This window comes from Caenorhabditis remanei, chromosome X (genome assembly GCF_010183535.1).
Source record: "Caenorhabditis remanei strain PX506 chromosome X, whole genome shotgun sequence".
NCBI lineage: Eukaryota > Metazoa > Nematoda > Chromadorea > Rhabditida > Rhabditidae > Caenorhabditis > Caenorhabditis remanei.
In genome coordinates, this window is record NC_071333.1 from 13,972,846 (window position 1) to 13,994,041 (window position 21,196).

At 39.0% G+C, this 21,196-nt stretch overlaps 2 protein-coding genes across 2 annotated transcripts; both read right to left on the minus strand.

The window, feature by feature from the left end:
- Positions 1-279: 279 nt before the first annotated feature.
- On the minus strand, positions 280-2,855 carry GCK72_024776 (uncharacterized protein; the record flags this gene model as incomplete). The annotated part of the gene is made up of 8 exons (XM_053736040.1): positions 280-465; positions 1,043-1,275; positions 1,324-1,458; positions 1,662-1,845; positions 1,990-2,120; positions 2,173-2,261; positions 2,337-2,427; positions 2,729-2,855. The coding sequence occupies 8 exons, from the start codon at positions 2,853-2,855 to the stop codon at positions 280-282; spliced, it is 1,176 nt and encodes a 391-aa protein (XP_053579606.1).
- Positions 2,856-14,961: 12,106 nt separating this feature from the next.
- Positions 14,962-16,464, minus strand: GCK72_024777 (uncharacterized protein; the record flags this gene model as incomplete). The annotated part of the gene is made up of 5 exons (XM_003118291.2): positions 14,962-15,339; positions 15,392-15,496; positions 15,580-15,705; positions 16,140-16,203; positions 16,289-16,464. 5 exons carry the CDS (start codon positions 16,462-16,464, stop codon positions 14,962-14,964), a joined length of 849 nt encoding a protein of 282 aa, XP_003118339.2.
- Between the last annotated feature and the right edge of the window lie 4,732 nt (positions 16,465-21,196).

Here is a 21,196-nt window from a genome sequence, read left to right on the forward strand (position 1 = left end):
AGATAAGTTCTGCAAGAATGACTTCAGACCAGTGTGAATGTTGGGGGATCTTTGACATGTCAAAAACAGGAGACGGACCAAGAAGACATGGAAACATTGGGAACATTGAAATCATAATAAATAGTGAGAATGACAAGTTGAGAGAAGGAAACGGTAGGAAGAAAACACAATTGAATATGGACACTGCAATCCATAGGAAGAATGTTTGGGAGGTTTAAACCAGTAATAGTGAATGGGGGATTGACAATGAAACGGTTATTAAAAAAGAAAAAAAACTGTTTAAAACATGGAGATGAATGACGTCCATCCGTAGACAATGAGGGGACGGAGCCAGTAGTAGTAGTGGGCGTAGTAGAGAGTTCCCCAGAAAACTTGCGCGAGGGACATCTCATAATTGTTCGGCACGATTTTTGTTTGTTTTCCCGGGAAGGAACCAGTTTTGTAAAACTCGGCGAGAAGTTTGTCCTGAAATTGAGTCGACTACATTTCTGATACGGTATACAATCATATACATTGCTAACATCACGCTTCCAAATTTTCGCCCCGGGCCGTAAGAAAATTTTCAAGTTAAAAAAGGGTACCTATTTTTTACCAAACTTTTGAATTTTTTGAAAGAAATCGTACATTAAATACTTCTTCTTTTGATGCATAACTAGCTTTTGATTGAATTTTGACGTAAAGTCAAAAATTCGACGTTTTTGGAAAAAAATCAAAAAATTTCAAATCTTCGTTCAAAATTCAGTTCAACATAATTTTCGAATTTCAAACCACAAGCCGATTGGGTTTTCGGGCCAGGCCGTGGAAATTTTTTTCATGGCCCGGCCCGACCCGGTCTTTTGCAAGTATGGCTAACATTATATTTCTGTTCTTTTGAGCCCCTTGACAGAAGTCACAAAATCTAAATATATCATCATCAGTGAGCATTGTACTTTGAGACACTAATTATACTCAGGCGGTATGCAAAACAATTTCCATTCTAGACTACAAGACTACAACCCTCAAAAAGGGTCTCATGGAGATTGTACTGTTTTTGTAGTGTTACCTTAATAGCATATCTCTCATAGAGGAACTCCTTCAGCTTTTCTTCGTCCGCCCACTCCTTTTTAACAGGAATCACATCATAGTGTACAGCAAAATCTGGAGTATCGACAGTCGCCCAGTCTCCCATCATAGCATCAGAAATGTCTGGAACAACTCCTCGTCGGTATCCAATTGTGGCATCAATAATGTACTTGATTGGGGCTCCTTTTCCGCATCTTGACAAGGTGAAGGAATCTGTAAAATAGACTGTATTGAAGGGGAAATGAACGTTTATGATCTCACCATCTGCTGGACCAAGAACGTCAAGAACTGCATGAGCTGCACCGGTTCTTGGGTAGACACAGTTATCCAAAGGCTTCAAATTGTTTTTCTCTGCGAATGAACGTCCAGTTTTCTTGACAAGGTAGAACCGGGATCCTGAAATTTTTAAATGTTGTTTCAGGCACTTCAGTTTCAACTTTCTGATTGTTTCTGAATATAAAATTTCCACTGTAGTCACATTTTTGCAATAAAAATTGTCCTAACCGATCTAAAACCAATAACAACAGAAATGATAAGACGTCATAACACCAGCTGACAGTTTGCTTGTATTATAAAATGCATGATGAACTGAAACCAACCTTCTGGATACATGATAACCCATCCGAAGTCATATTTGTAGTAGCTGTTCTTCAGATGGTCACGGAAAGCATTGATGACACTGTCCCGTTTGCTGGCTCCACCGTTAACGAAGAAATTTCCATGGGATGTCCACATTACTCCAAGTGGGGTGTACTTCCAGATGTTGTAGATAACCCACATCCACTGAAAATATAACATTTGCTTTTTTCTTTCAGAACTCTAGAACGTATGGTGGGATACAGTATCACATATTTAGTAGTCCACACAGATGCCTATCTACTACATCTCCTAATCTTCTACTGGCGACCGCTAATCTTACAATCTTACCCTAGATCTAATTGATCCCTTCTCATTTAGACTCTGCATCAAGACAAAATGATCGAGCAATCCGAGATGATTGGCAAGAAGCAGACATTTTTCCTCAGCATAAGAAGAAAGATTCGTTCCGTACTCCGTCACTGAAAAAAGTATTCTATTTTGATTTCCATTCTCGCTAGTACTCCCACTAACCAGTAGTACCGCAGAAGACAGCCACCGCGTTCCAATGAGCATTCACCATTCCACATAATTTGTGCTCGAGGTAGTTGAACATAGGCATACTGAAAAATAGAGAGAATAGAAGAGGGAAAAAGATGTGGAGTTTGGTTTTTGTGTGTTTATAGTAAATTACAAACCTGAAGAACATTAACGGGAATAGCATTGAGACGGTTATGACGCATGCCACTGGGACAACCCATATTGTCATGAAGAAGAAGTAAGTAGCTCCTGAAAAGTTTAATATTTCTTAAATAATTTATCTTGATTTCCAGAATTCCATTTTTCCAATACCAGAATGTTGTACCTACTCCATTTTGTATCGCCATAAGCATTTCTTTTTGAACTGGTTGCAACAAACGCGCTCCATTGTACCAGCGGGAATTAGAAAACAACCAAACATGTTTTCCCAACTATGCTCTCACGGAAGATTATTTTTCTTGTTGTAAAATCTTAAGACTAAACTCTTAAAACTCAACATTTTTAATATAAAAATTTCATGTTTGAAAATGAAAAAAATTGGATAACTAACCGACAAGTTGAATAATGCGACGAATTTCTATCATATGGGTGTTGTCGGCTCTTTCGGATCCGTCGATGTTCGCAACACGAACACCAACTTTCTGATCGTCAGTCTCAATGAGACCGCTCTTTAACATACCTGAAAAACAGAAAATTAATATGAATTTAAAACATTTTTGGTTTTTGAGATTCAATTTTTCGAAAAACGAACGGAACGCAAAAATGGTCAGAAAATTTGATTAACGTGTGACGATGAAATGAGGAGCGTATTAATACGTGAATACATAATCGAGCGATGTATGATGAAGAGTATATTAGCAAATGATGTAGTAAGAGCGAGACGACTCAAAGAGAAAAGGAAGAGGACAGCGTGCGATACGTCGACAGGGGTGGCCAGAGGGGTGGATAGGCCCGAGAGGTTCTGCTGCGTTTCGTTTTCTCTGCACACGACAAAAACTCTCCGCCTTCCACACTATTTTCACGTCACCCCCACCGCACACCCGCACTTCTTTTAGGAAACCCACGAAGGCTATGAGCTCAGTGAGCTGAGGAGGTCAACCGTCGATCGCCAGATGTCCGTCCTCCGTACTGGTGACAGCGAAAAAAAGAAGAAAGAATGTAAGAAAAGATGAAGAAGAAGCAGCAAATGAGATGTCTCTTTTTTCTGTTTATTTTTTTACAAGGTGGCGTGTCTTTTCAATTTACTTGTCACTTTTTGTGTCACACCCACTCTTGCAACACGCAACATTTTTTTCCGCTTCCGAACAATAATAACTAGAAAAGAATGGAGCTTGATGCCAAAAATAAGAAAATGAAAAAAAGTCCTCCGTGAACAGAATATCAAGTAGAAGATGTGGTGAAGAGGGGTATCTCAAAACCAATTAGCGTTTTTTCGGCATAGCACCATCTGTTTTGATTTCTGGGATGAAGTGCCTTGGAAAAGAATGAAAGTGGGAGAAAACATACGAACAAAATAAAAAAAGGAGGAGGTACATAGACGTTGTTCTTGTTTTCTTGTTTTTGAATTTTGTTCAGGACGGCAAAATATTCAAGGAAAAAACATTTCAAGGTCCTAGAAAAGGAATGAATAAGCAATTGTTTCACTGAACAGAATCAAATAATACAATTTTCTATTTCTGCTCCAGTAGACTACAAAACCAAATGAAAACCTAAATATTCTACTCTAAATAAGGAAGACATTGATAAAAAGCGAATCGTTGCGATAAGAGTCAGCAACAACAAGCTGTAGAGAAAGTTAAGCTATGGGGGGTCTACGTGGTGTACAACACGTACCAAAGTATCATAGTACACCGAGTGATAAGCGTGACAAGATAGATGGATGCCTGAAACATGGAGGAGGAGAACATAATGATGTTCTTGATTTTTCGTTTTTTGTTTCATTGAAAGACTACAAAAGTTGTAAAACTGGTGTTATGGAGACGAGAGAATGAACTTTTGGGGATTTGCATTAATTTTGCATATGATATCGAACAATTTTCGAAAATCTATTGTGAATTACAGCATGACATTCACTAGAATTCGAACTGATTTTTGTAGCCAGTCACATAACTTTTGAAGCATAAAAGATTAAATAATCAAGAATTCGAATTGAATTTTCAGCTGTCAAAAAACTTTCAGAAATATCACGTTGAAAATGTTTTTGAAGGTAATCTAGCTTGTTTGTGTGAATGGCCCACTAAATATTTCCAAATGCTCTCGAATGTTATTATATGACAAATTTCACCCTTCAAAAAACCAAAAAATCAAAAAACAAACAAACAACCTGCGCATAGGCGCGAAAGTGTTCTAATTTGAAGTGGAAAGTCTTATCATTGTCGAGACTGCGCAAAAATATTAAAAGTGGATTCGTATCAAATCGGGCACTTTTTATTTATGCCCTTTGCAATAGAATGATTCATTGGGAACACAGAACATCAATTGTTGACTATCAAAATGTTGGTTTTTCAGTTTTTCAATGTGATGGAAAATTTTGAAAACGTCGTAAAACGAAAAGAACGTGAAGGACGCAAAGGATTGGCATTGAGTTAAAGTGAGAAGAAAAGGCGGAGAGATTGCGAAACACTCGGCCCATGTTGCTTTTGTGAAGCGACAAAGATATCTGAGAGTGCCACGAGCTAATACTTGTCGCAATTTTTTGTTGCTTTGTGTTCAGTTTGTGAAGAATAACGGAAAATCTGAGAGTTTCTCGCCAAATGTGAGCGGACTAAAACGTATAAATGAAATTTTGAGGGGATTGTGAGGCGTAGAAAAGCGGGTTTCCATAGGAAACAGGGCGCATTGTAACCTGTCAGCACATCCATTTCTAGGTTACGTGTTGAGAGAAAAGCAGGAAAACATGGGTTTGAAAATGTGTCTAGATCTTACGTATATCGGAAAATTACAAAAAAATTCAGCATAAATAACAATCTGGAAGCAAAACTGTTTCCAAATGCTGGAAGTCTAGAATTCCGCATACCATTCGCATTCAGACCGAAAACAAGTTACAGAAGAAATTAGCCAAAACCTAAGTTTATATGTTTCAAGATTCTTTGAAATCATAAACATGAACAAAAAATAAAAACTATGAAAATATTCTCAATAATATAAAATAAAGTTGGCATGGTTTTAAGGAAGGCAAACTTTGTTACCAAAGCAGTCAAAACCGACTTTTCTTATTCAATGTATATATAACAAATATTTGGTAAGGTACCAAAGGCATGGAAAAAATTCACACATTCTGACAACCTGTAGCTTGAAAAGGCGGGAAAAGGTTAGCAAATAGTTGATAATAAAAATGATCATCAGCTGATCCATTCTGCTACACTCAATTATTATCAGTTTCTGATTACATGTCTACTCAGCTACACGTCGTTTCTAGAAATGTTGCCAAATTTCTGTCATGGTTATGTCACCTTGATACGGAGAGTACAGAAAGAACTGTGAACGATAAGTGGAGAAGCCATGAAGGTCACTTTCTGATGGTGTGAACAAGCGGTAAGAAATAAGTGATAGAATAAGTGTGTGATTAGACACCTATATAATGAAATCAGAAACCAGAAGGAACAAGGGAATGAGGAAGAAGATATGATGAAAAAAATGACACGGTACTCCACCATAAGCGCTGTAAACCAAAAAGGGTAAAAGAGGATGATGAAGACTTGACAATTTTTTTTGCTAGTAGAAAAGGGAAATGATGGCCAGCTTCGAAAAACAACCTAAGCCTATGTGCAAATAAAACAAGTTTTGTGGTCTAGTAAAACGAGTGGAAATGGAAGAAGATGTGAACTTTTTGGTCCATTTCGTTATTTTTCGAGTTTATTCTCTCTTTTTATTTCTTTTCGTAAACAATGTTTACGAAATATAACACGATTTGATATACTTGGAAGATATGAAAAATTTCTATTTTGGGATCTACTGGATTTTAAAATAAACATACATATCCTGATGTTTTCAGATGTTCCCTTAGATTGACTCATATTTTGAGTTTACAAAAAATGAACTTCATTCTTTTCTATTGAAAAAGTATGAACTAAATTAAAGAAGAAGAAAAAATGAAGAAGCCTATGGAATCTATCAAGACTACGGGAAGAAAATAAAACGCTATATTCATATTTTTCAATTTTGCAGGCGCGGGTCTGAATCTAAATCCTCATCATCCTTCTCGCTCTTTACGCTACACATAGTAGTCGGAGTGAACAGCACGTGGACTACACGTGAATGCAAATTCTTTCTTCTTTTTTACTTCTCGGATACTCACCACTTCTTGATCCAACAATCTCCAGTCATGCAACTCTTTGCATTCTTCAAGTTTTAGAAGCTGTAGGCCAGGGCAGCTGTGAAAATTGAGATTCAATTAGCTATACAACGGTGCAGATCAAAAGTTGATGATTGGTCGGCTATTCGAAAATAAGGTTGGACACACTGTGCCCATGTGTCTAATAACAGAGTTCTGCAGCGTTTCCAAGGAGTTTTTGTTTTCAATGTACGAGAGACGGCTGCTGAGAAATTCAACGTCCTGAGCATAAATCACGGTCAGGTTTTCGTATTTTGTTTGTGTGGTTTGAGTGGAAGCAATGGGAAAAAGAAAAATTGAGGGTCAAAACACCAAAACCATAAAACTGTATTTGTTCTGTGGAATTGGTAAATAAAGTGGAAATTGAATGAATCAGCAATTTTGGGAAGTTTTTTCTAACTGGTAGTGATTTTGTTTAAAAGTGAAGTCAGGTCTAGACAGCCAGGGAAAATATCATAACGAAAACAGTTATTAAAGTAAATATGATAGTGGGAGAGTCGCTTAGTTAATTTTCACGAGTTCTTTTTTCCAGTGTCGAGAAAATCTATTTGTCTGTTCTCAGAGAGAAATCTGTCTAATCTCAAGCGTGTCCCATGTGAATAAAGAAAAAGGACATTCTAGATGCAATTTCCAGTTAATTTTGCACTTTAGAAGAACATGAACAAGAACAAATGCCGAAAAAACTAATTTGAGACTTGACTCAACAGAATTTTTTGCAAGTGGAAACAACTGGCAACACTTGAGTTTTTTCCTTCTTCAATTTACTTACAAAACGAAACTAATTAAAAACAGGAAACAAGAAAATGTATTGAAATAAAACTTATAGTAGAGAAGAAACAAATTTTACTCACTCTGAGATCGAGAATTCTTCTTATTTCTTTTTGAAGGGAATAACAAAAAATATGAGGGGGAAAAGAAATAGTATCATTCTGAAAACGAGAGAAAGAGCAACCAATGAAGAATGCACTTTCTCGTGTTTTCCATTTTTATAATTTTTGGTAATCAAGCATACATATTTTGAGTCTTGTGCCCTGTTCAGCTGATTGCTCTTCATGTTGTTTAGCATGTTCCTCTACCCACGGTATGTTCTGACACTATTTCAAGTCACGAACTTAACAAGCAAGTCATGCTTCTGAAAATTGTGTAAGAAAATGGGGTGACACTTCATTCCGTGAAAATGGAAAGTAGCTAGACCTTTGGACTTTTTTCCGAAAAAAAATTACAACACGTGGTGATAGTGTTATTTGTGTAAGATAAGGCTTTGATCAAAATGTATATTTTCTATGGTATAAAACTGCTGAGTGAGACAAGTAACGGAGCAGGTAGCATGCGAAAACAAAAAAAACTATGACAAAATCTAATTTCTATACCAATCAGAAGTATTTTTTCTCATTTTGGTGTTTTTGTTATCAACCAGTAGCGTGAATATGAAAACTGAGAAAATCAGAAAAACTAATTGAAAACTGCTGCACACTAATCGAAACTAAGACACACTTTTTGGTTTTTAGAAAACTTGAGTGGTAGCCATATTGGTAGGTAGGGTAGAGGAGGTCTGCATTCTGGACACAACATAATGTCATTCAAAAAAATAGGAAACATCACTATGATTATTTTCTGAATATCAGATAAGAAATAATGCAGATCTCTGAGAAATCTCTGAGAAATGATGCAGAAAGTTATATTTTGACAAAAACTGACAAATTCATAATTCTCCCACACATCTAATTAAATACAGTTTGCAAATGATATCATTCTTCACACCTTGCTCTAACCTATGATTTCCATTCAACAAACATAAAAATCACTGAGATGTTTTTGAAACCAGTGAAACAAAAGGTTCAAACCTCAACAACGCCCATAGCACATCAGTCTATGAGAAAAAAATGGGGGCCACTTGAAAACATAAACATTTTATTATTGGTGAATCTAAGATTACCAACGTGGGTAGTGTGGAATTCAAATTGAACATTGAAATGTGTGTGGAAGATGAGTCATATATCATGTGTCAAAATGGAACAGTGCTGAAAAATAACTATATTCAAAGAATAAGTCTTTGTTGTTTTGTGTTCTTATGTTAGGCATGGTTCGGAATTTCATAATGGAAAACATTCCCGAAATGTTTCAGATCAGAATTTTCATTAGAATCACGTAACCCGGAATACATTATTTGAGTATTTGAGAGTACATGTTAGATTGGTCCAAACACTTTTAAAAAATTCAGACTTGGAAAATCTCGGCACGACCCCGTCGGCCCGGAGTCAAAATTGTACACAATTTTTTCACAACATTTTTCGAAATTTTTATCACAAATAGTCAAAGTTTTAATCGATATTTAAAACATAGTCGGAAATTAGAATTTTTTGCAAAAATCTCAACTCGGCCCGTCCCGTCGCAAGTCTAAAAAAGTTCTATTCGAAATACATCCAACACTCATTCAACCCCCGGTGTTCCACTTCACCCTTTTCTACAGCTACAGTTTTGCACCCCCCCCCCCACTCTTTTTTCTAATTACCCCAACAGACAGATTGTCTCCAATTCACACATTACTTTCCATTTACTGATTACGCAACTATGATGTTGCGTATCCAAACACATCAACAATAGTTCAACACGAAGCAATCAATTCAGTTTAACGATGATCCAATCCTGCCAATCCCCTCTCCAGGTGGTGCGAGGTCTCAAAATATATCGCCGACCACGCAATTTTTATGGTAATTACCATAAAGCCCTGGTTGGCAACTAAACGCTTCTCGAGCTACTGGTGGTGGGAAGTGTTCTTCGACGTACTTGTAGAAAGGAAGTGTAGAAGAATAGGTTCATTAATAGTGTTGTCTCTGATCTGACCGCTGTCTTTTGTTCACTAATTACAAAACGATAGAAACCGAAGATTTCAAAATTTCAGGAATTTGAAACATAATTCGAGCACAAAACAAGACAATTATTTAAAAAAAAACATTGGATAACAAATTATTGCAAAAAACAAATCAATTACGAGCTATAATACTGAGAAACTTGAAAAATGATGACGTAAATGAGTGGGAAGTGAGAAATGAAAGAAGAACGAGTCACATGTTCGTCTTCCAGCTGTTTCTCGTTTTTTACAACCGCATTTTTTCTTTCATTGTATCTGTGAATGAGTGGAGTCAAAGTGCATCCGGAGCCAAGTGGCAATTGCTCTCACTCTCTGAAGTCAGCCAGTAGAACAGAAACAAATGATTTTTTGTGTTGTGTTAGACATTGCGGAATGATTTTGTTCAATTGAGCTTGTTATAAAAATAATGGGAATGATTCTATAGAATATCAACAAAAATCCAAAGCTCGACTTAAGTTTTTCAAGTAATATACCGTACCCGCCAAAATTATATCATATTTTGTCTTTTTCAGTTGAGATTGTTCAACTTTGAGAGTCTGTCATATTAAAACAATTATTCCCACAAAGTAAATTTTCATGGGATCAAACAGATCAAAAGTCAAGCTCTATTTTTGTAGTAGGCAGTTATTTGTTCGGGAAACACTAGAGCGTTAAAGTAATTTTAAGTCGACTGCTCAAAAATCGCACTATTTTGCAGTGAAATGGGTCGATTTAAGGGAGGAATCAGTTTTTCGAGTTGTAACTTGCTAGAGAGCGTCCGTACAAAAAAGTTGACAACTACAAAAATAGAGTTCTATTCTTGGTCGGTTCGATCCATAAAAATTTATTTTGTGGGACAATTAGTTTCACCATGACACACTTTCAAAGTTGGGCATTTTCAACTGAAAAAGTTCAAAGATATTTTTTGGCCGGTACTGTATATTGAAGATATTGTCAGAACAATGCCTCGTTATTGTTCAGAAAGCTATCAATTGAATTTTCCTGTTACTAACCCCACTGTTCACTTTAACAATCAAATATTCAGTTCACTGTATTATCTAGAACATGTTACCCCTTGCATGATTCTAATCCATCTTGCTCATTTGTGATTTTTCTCTTGCTCCATTAACTATAGTCAACACATAAAAGGTTGCGACAAGGATCGGCTCTAATTTCTACCTTACACTGTAATTTCTTGTTTCTCCCGCAGATTACAAGCGGATCATCCCCCTCCAAATCCATTTCCCTCAATGAACTCATTTGGGTGAGCGGCATCTTGTCATCTGTCACTAAAATAATAGAGTGCGCGAAATGAACCCCTCCCGCGTCGAATGGTGGTTCGTCACAGCTCATAATCACTGGACAAGTAATGTATAATTCCGTAAGCGCCGGGAAAGGCTTCTTGTTTCTGGGTTTTCCCGACAAGAGAAGATGGGACGCAGCTGTCCGAGAAGAGGGGCAAAAAGGGAAAAGGGTCCGTGTCAACACTGACTGATCTTCTGCTTCTCCTTCATAACATTGCTTCTCATATGTGTCCAATGCATGTAAGTATGTGCCGCATACTGGTAATTATTGCAATACACAATTATCATTATTATTTTTATTAATAAGATATAGAGGGTGGCGAACAAATGCAACACGAGTACGATTGCGGAATATAAAAGCACATCGGCATGTTGCTAATAACATGTCTCTTCGCATAACACACGGTAGATTAAACGTTTGATTGACCGGCTCGAGATGAAGATGAATTCTCGCCAACTGTTATGACCCCTGAGAATTTTGGTTTGAACAGTTTTGTTGTATTATTTATCTCGGAAAAATTGAACCCCCTTTTTTCAATACCAAGGCTCTGAAACTTTCTCCGAGAACTTATCAAGTTTTTTCTCAGTTCTGTTTTATTGTATTCTTGAACTTGTCAGGGAAAAACCTATCGATACAAAACAAATCAGAATTTCTCAACAATAGAAATCATATGACAAATTCATGACAACTCATCAGACAGTTTTCCAGGCAAATTGATAACTTCGTACAGTACTTCTTATCAGGTTTCAGATAGTTGTGTCTTTAATTTAGAAATCTGAAAAGTGATGCTGAAACTCAAGAACCAAAACCATTTCTTGTGGTCCACAAGCATGCCAACATGCACACTGTTCACTGGGTGCCAAAAACATTAATAATAGATACGGTATGTGCAGTGTGACTAAGTGATATAATTGCATTGAATGATTACAATTTGAAACGTCTATACAATACGGTGCCGACATGTACATACATGGTATATTACATGATTTGTCATTGGTGATTGAATAGGAAATAAGAAAAAAGGAATGATGATTAATAGCTTATGTCCCAGACTTTGTTTACAGCATGTTTTGTCTTTTCAATAAGCACCCTGTATGCACTTCACGAGTAGATGGCTTCTGAGATATCTACAGTATTCTTTTCATTTCAAAATTATTAGATTTGAATCTAATGTTGAGTAACAAGATTCAAATTTTGTATATGAGGACAGAGTTATATCCTCTATTGTTCCCAACAACCTAAGGACGTTGAAAATCAAGAAGTAATTTACGCAATCAACCGAATGGGGATTATCTGGTAGTTTGCCTCCGATTTAGGTCCGCTTTCTATTCTTTCCTCCAGATCGACCTGTTGAGCCGTTGAGCCAGTCGTACATCATAATTTGAGGTTTCCGAAGACTAGGCAGACAATAGACGCGTGGGAGATAATTAATAGGATGTCCTCCCCTCTCGCGTGGAACCCCGCTGGTTTTTACTCAGGGCCACTACAGTTACCTGTAAGACTCCGCACACCGCGCTTATTACCTCTTACCTCTACGCTTGGCATGTGTCGGTAGTTGGGTGTCATGTTCCAAAATAAGACCCACAGACATGCGATTTGAACCCTAATCTGGTACAACAAAGAGATTCGGGTCATTTGTTGTGAGCAAAACGCGTAATAAGTTGACGTCAGAGATATATGATTCATGAATAAGTTTTTACAGGAGGAATGTGATTTTGAGTAAAGTGTGAGAATTACATAACAAGAAAACTTTAACTGATTTCTTAGATGAATCGTCAGGTCTAGACAAGACTGTAAGTACTGGTTGTGTCTCTGAGCATCAAAATACTAGAATATTCCATTTCAAATGAGTCCCTTGACTCCAGACAGGTGTGCGAACTTCATTGTTCTTTTTCCTCCACTCTCTTCCACTGCAATTTGATTCTGACCCTAATTGGAAATGCACGGTACAAGAAGAACCGCATACTTTTCCTACCCATCCAATCTGTGCAACCAGGAGAGGAAGCATTAGAAAAAAACACACACAACACTATCTTGAGATGGTTTGAATATCCGATACCCCCGAAAGTTGTGTGGGTTCGCTTTCAAAGAACAAAGACGATGGAGGAACTCGGCGGTGGACAATGTTTGCGAACACGATGTGATACACACAAATGGACTCGTCTTCTTCGTCTTCCCTACTTCTCGCCTCCGTCTTTTCTCCCGACGACTGTAAATACCATTACCCGAGAGTGATTCCACACAAAAGGTGGACTGCGCACAACCTCACTGACTTCGAAATCCGATTACCTAGAGCAGCACTCGTTCAGCCGGCAAAAATAGGATCGAGGAACAGAATTTCGCGAGTTAGAGAGAAAACAAGATCAAGCTCTCCGTAAATCCGAAAGTTTTCCAGTGAGACCTCCCTCGGAGAAAATGTTACCTTCTGTTGTCCACAAAATCAGCTCTTCATATTTCCCAGCATGGCATAGGCATTGTCTATCTCAAAAACTCCAACTCTCTCTTCCAGAGCTCTGACCTCCACGTCTCTTCTCTCTGACTACTCTGGTTTTTGCGGGGCTACGGTAGGAAGCTTCAGCCATGTGTGTGAAAAAGAAGGAGGGTGAGTGAGAGTGGACAACTTGCGCTCAAATTGGCTCAGGTGTACGATAGTCAATCATGACGGCGAGTAGAGTCAGGGTCAGGAGGCAGAAACAAAAATGAGGGTCCCCCCTCTCTTCTCCACTACGCCAAGCAAAAACTTCCAGAGACCCATACCCCACGAAAATATTAGTCAGTTATTTCCGAACCCCCTGCTGTGCGGTCTGAGGGGTACTTGTGCTGGTTGTGCCAAAGTCACGCATATGAATATGAGGTGAAATTGGTTGGCCATCGGAGTCTCCCGTTGTTTTCAATTGGGCAAGATTGTCATGCTCAGGGAGCAATAGTCATTTAGCTTCTCCATCCCCTTCTTGAATCTGCGGTGCTTATGAACTGGAGCACCGGCGGCATCCAGCCGGACAGTGGACTGCAGCACCACCACCGAAATTTGATCGTACATTTTCCACCTGACTCGACGGCAGCTCCGGCTATTTTTGTTTGAGTTGAGGAATTGAGACCACCGATTCCGACTCCACCACTACCCAATTCCACCCGCACAAGAAGAAACAGTATGTATGTATGTGTATGTGTTAGGGGTGCGAAATCGAATCGAGAAAACGAGACGAGACGGCCGATGTTTGACGATTCGTGAAATTCATATGCACAGTTTTCGTTAACTCTTCTCGTTTCTTCTTGACTTGTTCTCCCCATACGTCTGTTTGTACAAAATAAACTTCTCGGTAACGACCAAATCAAGTGAAGAACATGGGTTTAGTTTTGTATGTGCAATGAATAAAAAAGAGGAGACCAATGCTTCAGAAGCGTCTCTTTTTTTTTGATAAGTACTACGAAAAAAGGGAAGAAGCGAAAGAAAAAGCACCGGAAACAGCGCTTCGAGAAGTTTGCTACTTCCCTTTCCGCTCTTCTAAATTGTAACCATCTATGTTTGTTTCACAGCTTTAGTTTTAAAATTTATGGATAAATTATAAAATTTGAAAAATTAAAAAAATAGACGTACATGATGGATTCAACATCTATATTTTAGAACATGTTACTCCAGAATGCAAAACTGAAATATGAGGTCCTCAGAAATGAGTTGGAACGCATCTAAATAGGTGTCTAAGCGGGGGGGGGGGGGGGTAAAAGTGGTCGAAAACAAGAAAATATACAATAGAAATCAGGCAAAAAATAAGATTACAGGGGAGGAAAGATAGGAAAGGAATATTAACTGGGGAACATGGAAAATGACAGCTGACACACGTGAAATGCGGAGTCAAGTAATGAATAGAAACGAGCAAAAAAAGGGAAAGAACAGGAAAGAATAGTAGAAATCGAAAGAAGAAAATGGTTTCGACCCCCGATAAGTCACCAAAAACTGACGAAGAGAATAAGAATAATATTGATTATAGTGCAGTCAATACCAAGTCAGAGTTGTGCAGGCAAAAAAGGTTTTGAGAATATTTGGTTTGGGGAGAAAGTGAAACAACCTCTGGGCACGGATCACCCTACACGGGACAGTGAAAATTTGTGAGAAATGGGAATAGGAGGTAAAAGTCTTTACGTTAGAAATGCACATTTTTGAAACTGCCTCTGATTTCGGAATATCAAAATGCAGAGTATTCAAAAATCAGGAACCGTTTTGAAAAAGGTAAGGTGTCGGAAAATATAAAAAAGTCTTTGAAAAACTATCAAACCTCTCTTCAGGAAAAAAGATTTAAGATGTGACATGAGACTGAGAAAGAGCATTTTGAATGTTTTGAGCATGAGCCAACTCAAGACTGTACGGGTACATCATTGAGTCCTTTGTGTGGTCGTAGTAACGGAACTGACTGGAATCGATAGTGCCAACTGTCGAATCACTTCCAACCGGCGAACTTTCAGATTTTGGAGTCAAGTAGCTGCCACTAGTGAAATTCGTGCTGAGTGGAGATGGCTGGTATTGAGACGGTGATGAGTTGTCGTTAGGCACTGAGTGGACTGGATTTGCCAGAGTGAAATGGTCCATTACAGCTGATGACTGGTAGTATGGGCCGAAACGGAACTGATCAATGTATTGGTTCGTTGTGTTCCAGTTGTTTGGAATGGCTGGATACTGCAATATGAGGGATGTGAGTTCTATGTTACCATATTATCCAATAACTTACAGCTGGTGCTTTTGTGTCAATATTTCCAAATGGGATAGGCGCTCCGTTTTTCTTGTTGATAGACTTTGTCTTCCTTCTCGGTCTGTACTTGTAGTCTGGGTGCTCCTGAAAACGTGACGGATGTAATAATCGAGAAGTGATGTGTTTGCGTTATGAACTTGTAACGACCCAGATTTCTCAAAACTAACCTTCATGTGAATCGCGCGTAGTCGTTTTGCTTCATCAATGAATGGCCGTTTATCCTGTTCACTGAGCATTTTCCATTCTGTTCCAAGACGTTTACTGATTTCCGAGTTGTGCATTTTTGGGTTTTCCTGACAAAATTGCTATTGTACAAAAATTTCCAAGGCTTTGTTCAAAATTGGGAGATTGTCTTCCGGGATACACGTATATTAGTTAAAATGATTTCTATTAGTTTGATAAAAAGTTGTTTCTTTGCAGATTATTTCAGTCTACTGCAGTAATAAATGAAATAAACGTATAACCTATTTTAGACTTAGCGGATTAACTGAAGTGACTAGGAGGATCAGAAACTGAGAAACATTGAACGAGAGATGTGCATATATTATGAAGATCTCTAGACATAAGTGAATCCAGAAGGTCACGAATCCGATCGTTGACGTAAACTGTGTATTACTAATTAGGAATTCAATAGAGGAGTGTGGGAAATGAAATGAGAGAGTGCATGAAAAGAAGTTGTCTACAAGGAAGCGACCGGAAGAGGAAAAAAGTTCGAAATGCTAATTACCTGAGCCATCTTCCGCCGTTGTCCTCTGCTCCATACCATGAAAGCGTTCATTGGCCGTTTCACTCTGAAAATAGAACAATGGATGAAAAGAATAATGGGTAGATCACAATGGATACTGTAAAATGAAATAAAATCACTGATAACGGTACCTATCATCATTCTTCTTTCCATCTTTGCCTGTGGAGTCCGGACTGTCTGGTCCATTGGACATATCATCTGGCATTGGTTGTTGATGAAGATTTGTTGAAGATGTGGGTGGCATCGAGAATCCGAACGCCCAATTCGAGTAGTCTTGCATTTTGCTTAAATCCGGATCCATCATCATCTCGCTCGACAACAATGATATGACACGTCGACCGGACACTGCAAAAGACAACCAATATGAAATACAATAGAATTTTGAACGGGAATCGCGCACGAGAAGGAGGTAGAAAAGACAGGAGGCGATGTAAAGAAGAGGCAAGGAGGAGGAGAGGTTCACGAGATCGGGCGCCGACAAGAGGTGCACAGACAACTGTGGGTGGGCGGGACTCACACCGATTGGCCAATGGACGCGCGCCTTTAAATGGGCGTGGCCTATTCTCTCTGTCCCTTTAAACGAAGACTCTCTGTATGACGATGATGCCGACGCAATGTCCTGGCGGGACCTCTTTCTCATGATGATGATGACAACCTCATCCCACATCCAAATCCATCCCTTCCTGAGACTGAGACTGAGACCAAGATGATGCTGGTGGGGAGAGGATCTCCAAAGTAAACGCTGTGTACAGAATAACATTTCGGGAATAGTGATGGGGGAATAAGAAATCGGGGTATTACTATACAGTTTTCGATTTCACACGTTGTTGAATACAGAAGTTTTTTAACAGTGCTACGGGAGAGTGTCTACTGTATCAGGAATATCTTGTTTTTTACAGTAATCTAAGAACACTACTGATAAGAGTGATACTTTTATCATTATACGACTCACCATCTGCAGAAATCTCCGTTAAAAACTCTATAGTCTTGAAACTTTTCCTAATACCCCAGATCATCATTTTTATCATCGGGGAATCCCTTTTCCCGCATTCTTCCGCCCTCCTCAATTCAATACTTCTTTTCACTCCTCCATCTGTAATTGTTTATAATCCGTGGGTCTCCCATTACAAAAAAAAATGTTAAGCGCTGGGACACCGCCTCTATTCAACGTCCGCCTATTCATTTGAGACAACATTTCGGGTTGCTAATTTGAGAATCGACACTTCTCGGATTAATTTAATCATATCGTTCCTGCTAGTGTTTTTTTAGCTGTTTTTTAAACAACACAGAGATCTTTAGTGAGAGTGAAAATGAGACCATGTTTAGATAAAATCATTTCAAAATGTTGTTGTCCTACTGTAGCTGAGATTAGCAATCAGTGAAAAACTATATAAAACTAAACCAAGAGTGAAATTTCTTATCACAATGGGACCTGATTGACAATGGACACCTGATGAGAAAAATTTTCCAATCTAGATGATGATATCGGTGAGTACACGTTGCGGAAGGTTCGTTAACGAGCTTTATTCATCCTTCTTAGGCGGCATGCTTCTTCTTCCCTTTCACACAACCGTTCTAATCCAACAAATGAAGTGAGCGATACGAGCATCGTTGGTTTCCGAAGAGATAATCCGTTAGTTATTGAGGTAAGTCTTGTTGATTGTCAAAGGAAACGGCATGATGAAATTAGACGGTGTGCCGGCTTCATGTATCTTAGAGGTTACGACAAGGTACGAGAATGGTGAAAACACAAATGATGGGCGGTCATAAAGTAGCATTAGTGTCTACCTTCGTTTTGTACTACGATTAAAAATAGAGTAGGGGGTTATGTGCAGATTGGAAATGCTCGGATTTAGTATGATGTGCACAAACAGTACGTATGAGCACACATACACCTAAAATCGCAAGAGAGGTTTTTTTGGGAAGTTGGTTGATGATGGAAGCAGAAAAAGCAGCGGAGCAATTTCTGATGGAGCAAGGGGGCTCCGGGACAGACAGAGCAAGCAAGCACACATAGCAAAACGCTCTCACATACATAGCTACAGTATCCGGGAAAGCAAAAAAAAAACGACGAATGCTTGCTTCGCTAGTTTTGGCTGGCCAGGCAAAGAAGAAAAAGAAGACGGCACAGAGTTTGGTTTGGTTTTGGTTGGAAAAAATATTGAGCAGAACGAGACGGAGAAAAGAAAAGTATGACGACGTGTCGATAGGGAAAACAGTGACAACAAGAATTCTGGAACGTCTTTTTTTGGTTGGAAGAAAAACGGAAAATTGTGATGATCGGTTATTAGGGGAAGAGTTCTAAATTCTATCTTCTTCAAATAATTATAAATGTATCGTCAATATTGTGACTGAATCTATAATCCAACTAGCTTACGCCTGAATGACGGATATGGGAAAATGATGAGGACGACTTCGTATATCCAAGTATGAAGAAGATGATCGTTTGCACGAGCAATTGAGTTAAGGAGGTTCGATGATGGTTAGCCCCCCGAAAAAAACGGGAGTAGTTGAGGAGGCGACAGTGGGCAAGAAAAAAAGGGGAGGGTAGTTTATACAGTGAAAGAGGACGCAAACGATCTTTTTAGGATCTATTGGGCACCCGAAGGTCGAAACGATCAAGGTGTGTGCGGTTGCGTCGTGCGCGACCGCCGGGACGGCTTCTCGACTTTAGGCGTGACTCTTGGCTGCACGCACCGGACAGTAGGCGGAGAGGCACAAATTACTCAATCTTGGATGCTGAACCTTAAACTACCAGTTGAGTCCATCCCTCTTTCACTTAATCCGGGGGTCTTCTCCTCAACTCGAAATGACACCTTAAATTGAAGCCTGCCCCTCGGTCGTTTATTTGTTTTAAAGGCGAATTATAAGGTCGTATAATTGAGGATGCGTCTTGTGGAGAAGTGGTACGAAGAAAACGATGATCGGTTACGACCGTTGTGGTCAGGAGATGGTAGAGAGTTGAAGAAAATAAGAAAATTGAGAAAGTTTCGACACAGACACATAAATTGCAGAAGAAACTATCTGAATCACCTGGTAAGTACTGGTATACAGTGAGAAAAGTGAGAAAGGAAAAAAAAACGAATTGATTCGATTCTTGACGATGGCAATAAGAGAGAAAACTAAAAACCCGGCGACGCCCACGTCCAGCTATTCTTGGTTGGAAAAAAAAGTTAAATGATAATAGCGAACATTTTCACTGTTGATATGACAGGTGTTGTTCAGTTCCTTGAACACAATATCCCCTTTTGTAGACAAAAAAGACAACGCAAGCAATCTTATCTTACTAATCCTTTCATCAAGCTCCTCACTCGAAAATAGGTATGATTTCGAAAGTGTCATACGTGATATTCCAGAGAATGAAAAACAGAGGAATGCGTTGGCAGACGACTTACCTGAAGTAAAACATCATTTTCCTTGTGCCAGCCATGAGTAACTTCTTGCGTTCGTGACGTCTTCCAAAATTTCACAAGTGCACTTTGAGAATAAAAAATTGGCTCCTAGTAATACTAGCAGTAGTAGAATCCCAGAAATCCAGCTTGTCTGAGCAGTTTAGAAGCAAATTTCGAGGTTTAATATAGTTATTTCAAAAACTGAGAGCAGAGGAATATATGACGACGAAGAGGTCTTCAGCCGGCCAGCATTGTGGTCGTCTGGGCCCGTCTTCTGTGTCGTCGTCGTCGAGTCTCCCCCAATCATTACAGCGCATTGTTTCTTTTCAATCCACCGCTCCATTCCTCCTATTCAGCCTTTTGTATTCGTGTTGAAAGGGCGTACGCGGGCGCACACAGAGACACAATTCTCATACACATACATACTGGCTTAGCTCTCTTTCCTCTCTTGATTTCATCCTTTTACTCCGGCTCATGACTCAACTCTTTCAGCTATTCAGCCTATTAGCAACATCCGACTCTTTTGAATCATGCTACTTTCATCGATTTTCTTTTTGAGAAGCCTCGCTTCCTTCAGACGGAGAGGATGAAAAAAAAGGAGGACAGTACCCTGCTCCAGACACTTCCGGCGGCGCAGGTGGTCCGGAAAATATTTGGCAAGTGGTTCGAGATTAGTCATATTTCTTTTGTTCTACTATTTGTGCTACTCCCGCTTGTTGCTTCCTCTATCCAATCTAATTATCATATCTTCCTGTTTTTTGTTTAATTTTAAATTTCTAAAGTCGACTTTGATATCTTGATTTTTGTTTCAGATTATATACAGGTTATTTAATATTCCCAACATTTCAACACCTATTGTGCTCACATTTCTATCCATTGTCATGATAAACGAATCGGTGTGAAAAAAACGCATCCCGGCTGTAGATCAAAATCAAGCTTTCGGTTTAGTGTTGAGAAGAAGTAGGGAGGGTTTTACTTTACTCCGAAACTATACACCTATGTACATGTGTCGAGAAGCGATGGGATGAAGGAAAATATTTGTTCACACCGTAACGAATAAGACACGGACAACGGTAGGTGTGCACGCGTGAGGCGCGCATAGCGTCAATCACAAGCCATCGGAAGAGGGTTTTCTCGGTCTCCTACTCTCATTCCTGATTTAAGAGAGAATATCGGGTTACTGTAGAGAGTGTGTGGGGGCGCGCCAGAGGAAAGGAAAAAAAACGTCGATGAAGCGGGAAAAAACGACGGAAACGCAGGATTGAGAAGAAGAAGACGGCGGTGCGCCGCTCGTTTTGCATGGCTGCTTGGCGACCACACAGCAGACGATGATATCAGAAAAATAGTTTGCACAAGACATCGGATACCGTATCATGTTCACTATTTACTTGATAATCCAATTCAAATTGTGATGTTCTATCCCGGTACCTAGTCTCTAGGCACCTAGTTTATAGCTCAAGCTTTTGAAGTTTTCCGCAATCCACCAAAGTTTCTAAGAGTTCCCATATGACATTTATTATGTTTAAAGCTTTTTGACAACATTCTGAGCAAAAGAATAAGAAATCAGGAAGCTGAAGCTCTTAAGAGCGACGATTTAGATCAGTTGACACGAGAAACTGTGAGAACCGTACTGAATCAAGCCAACTT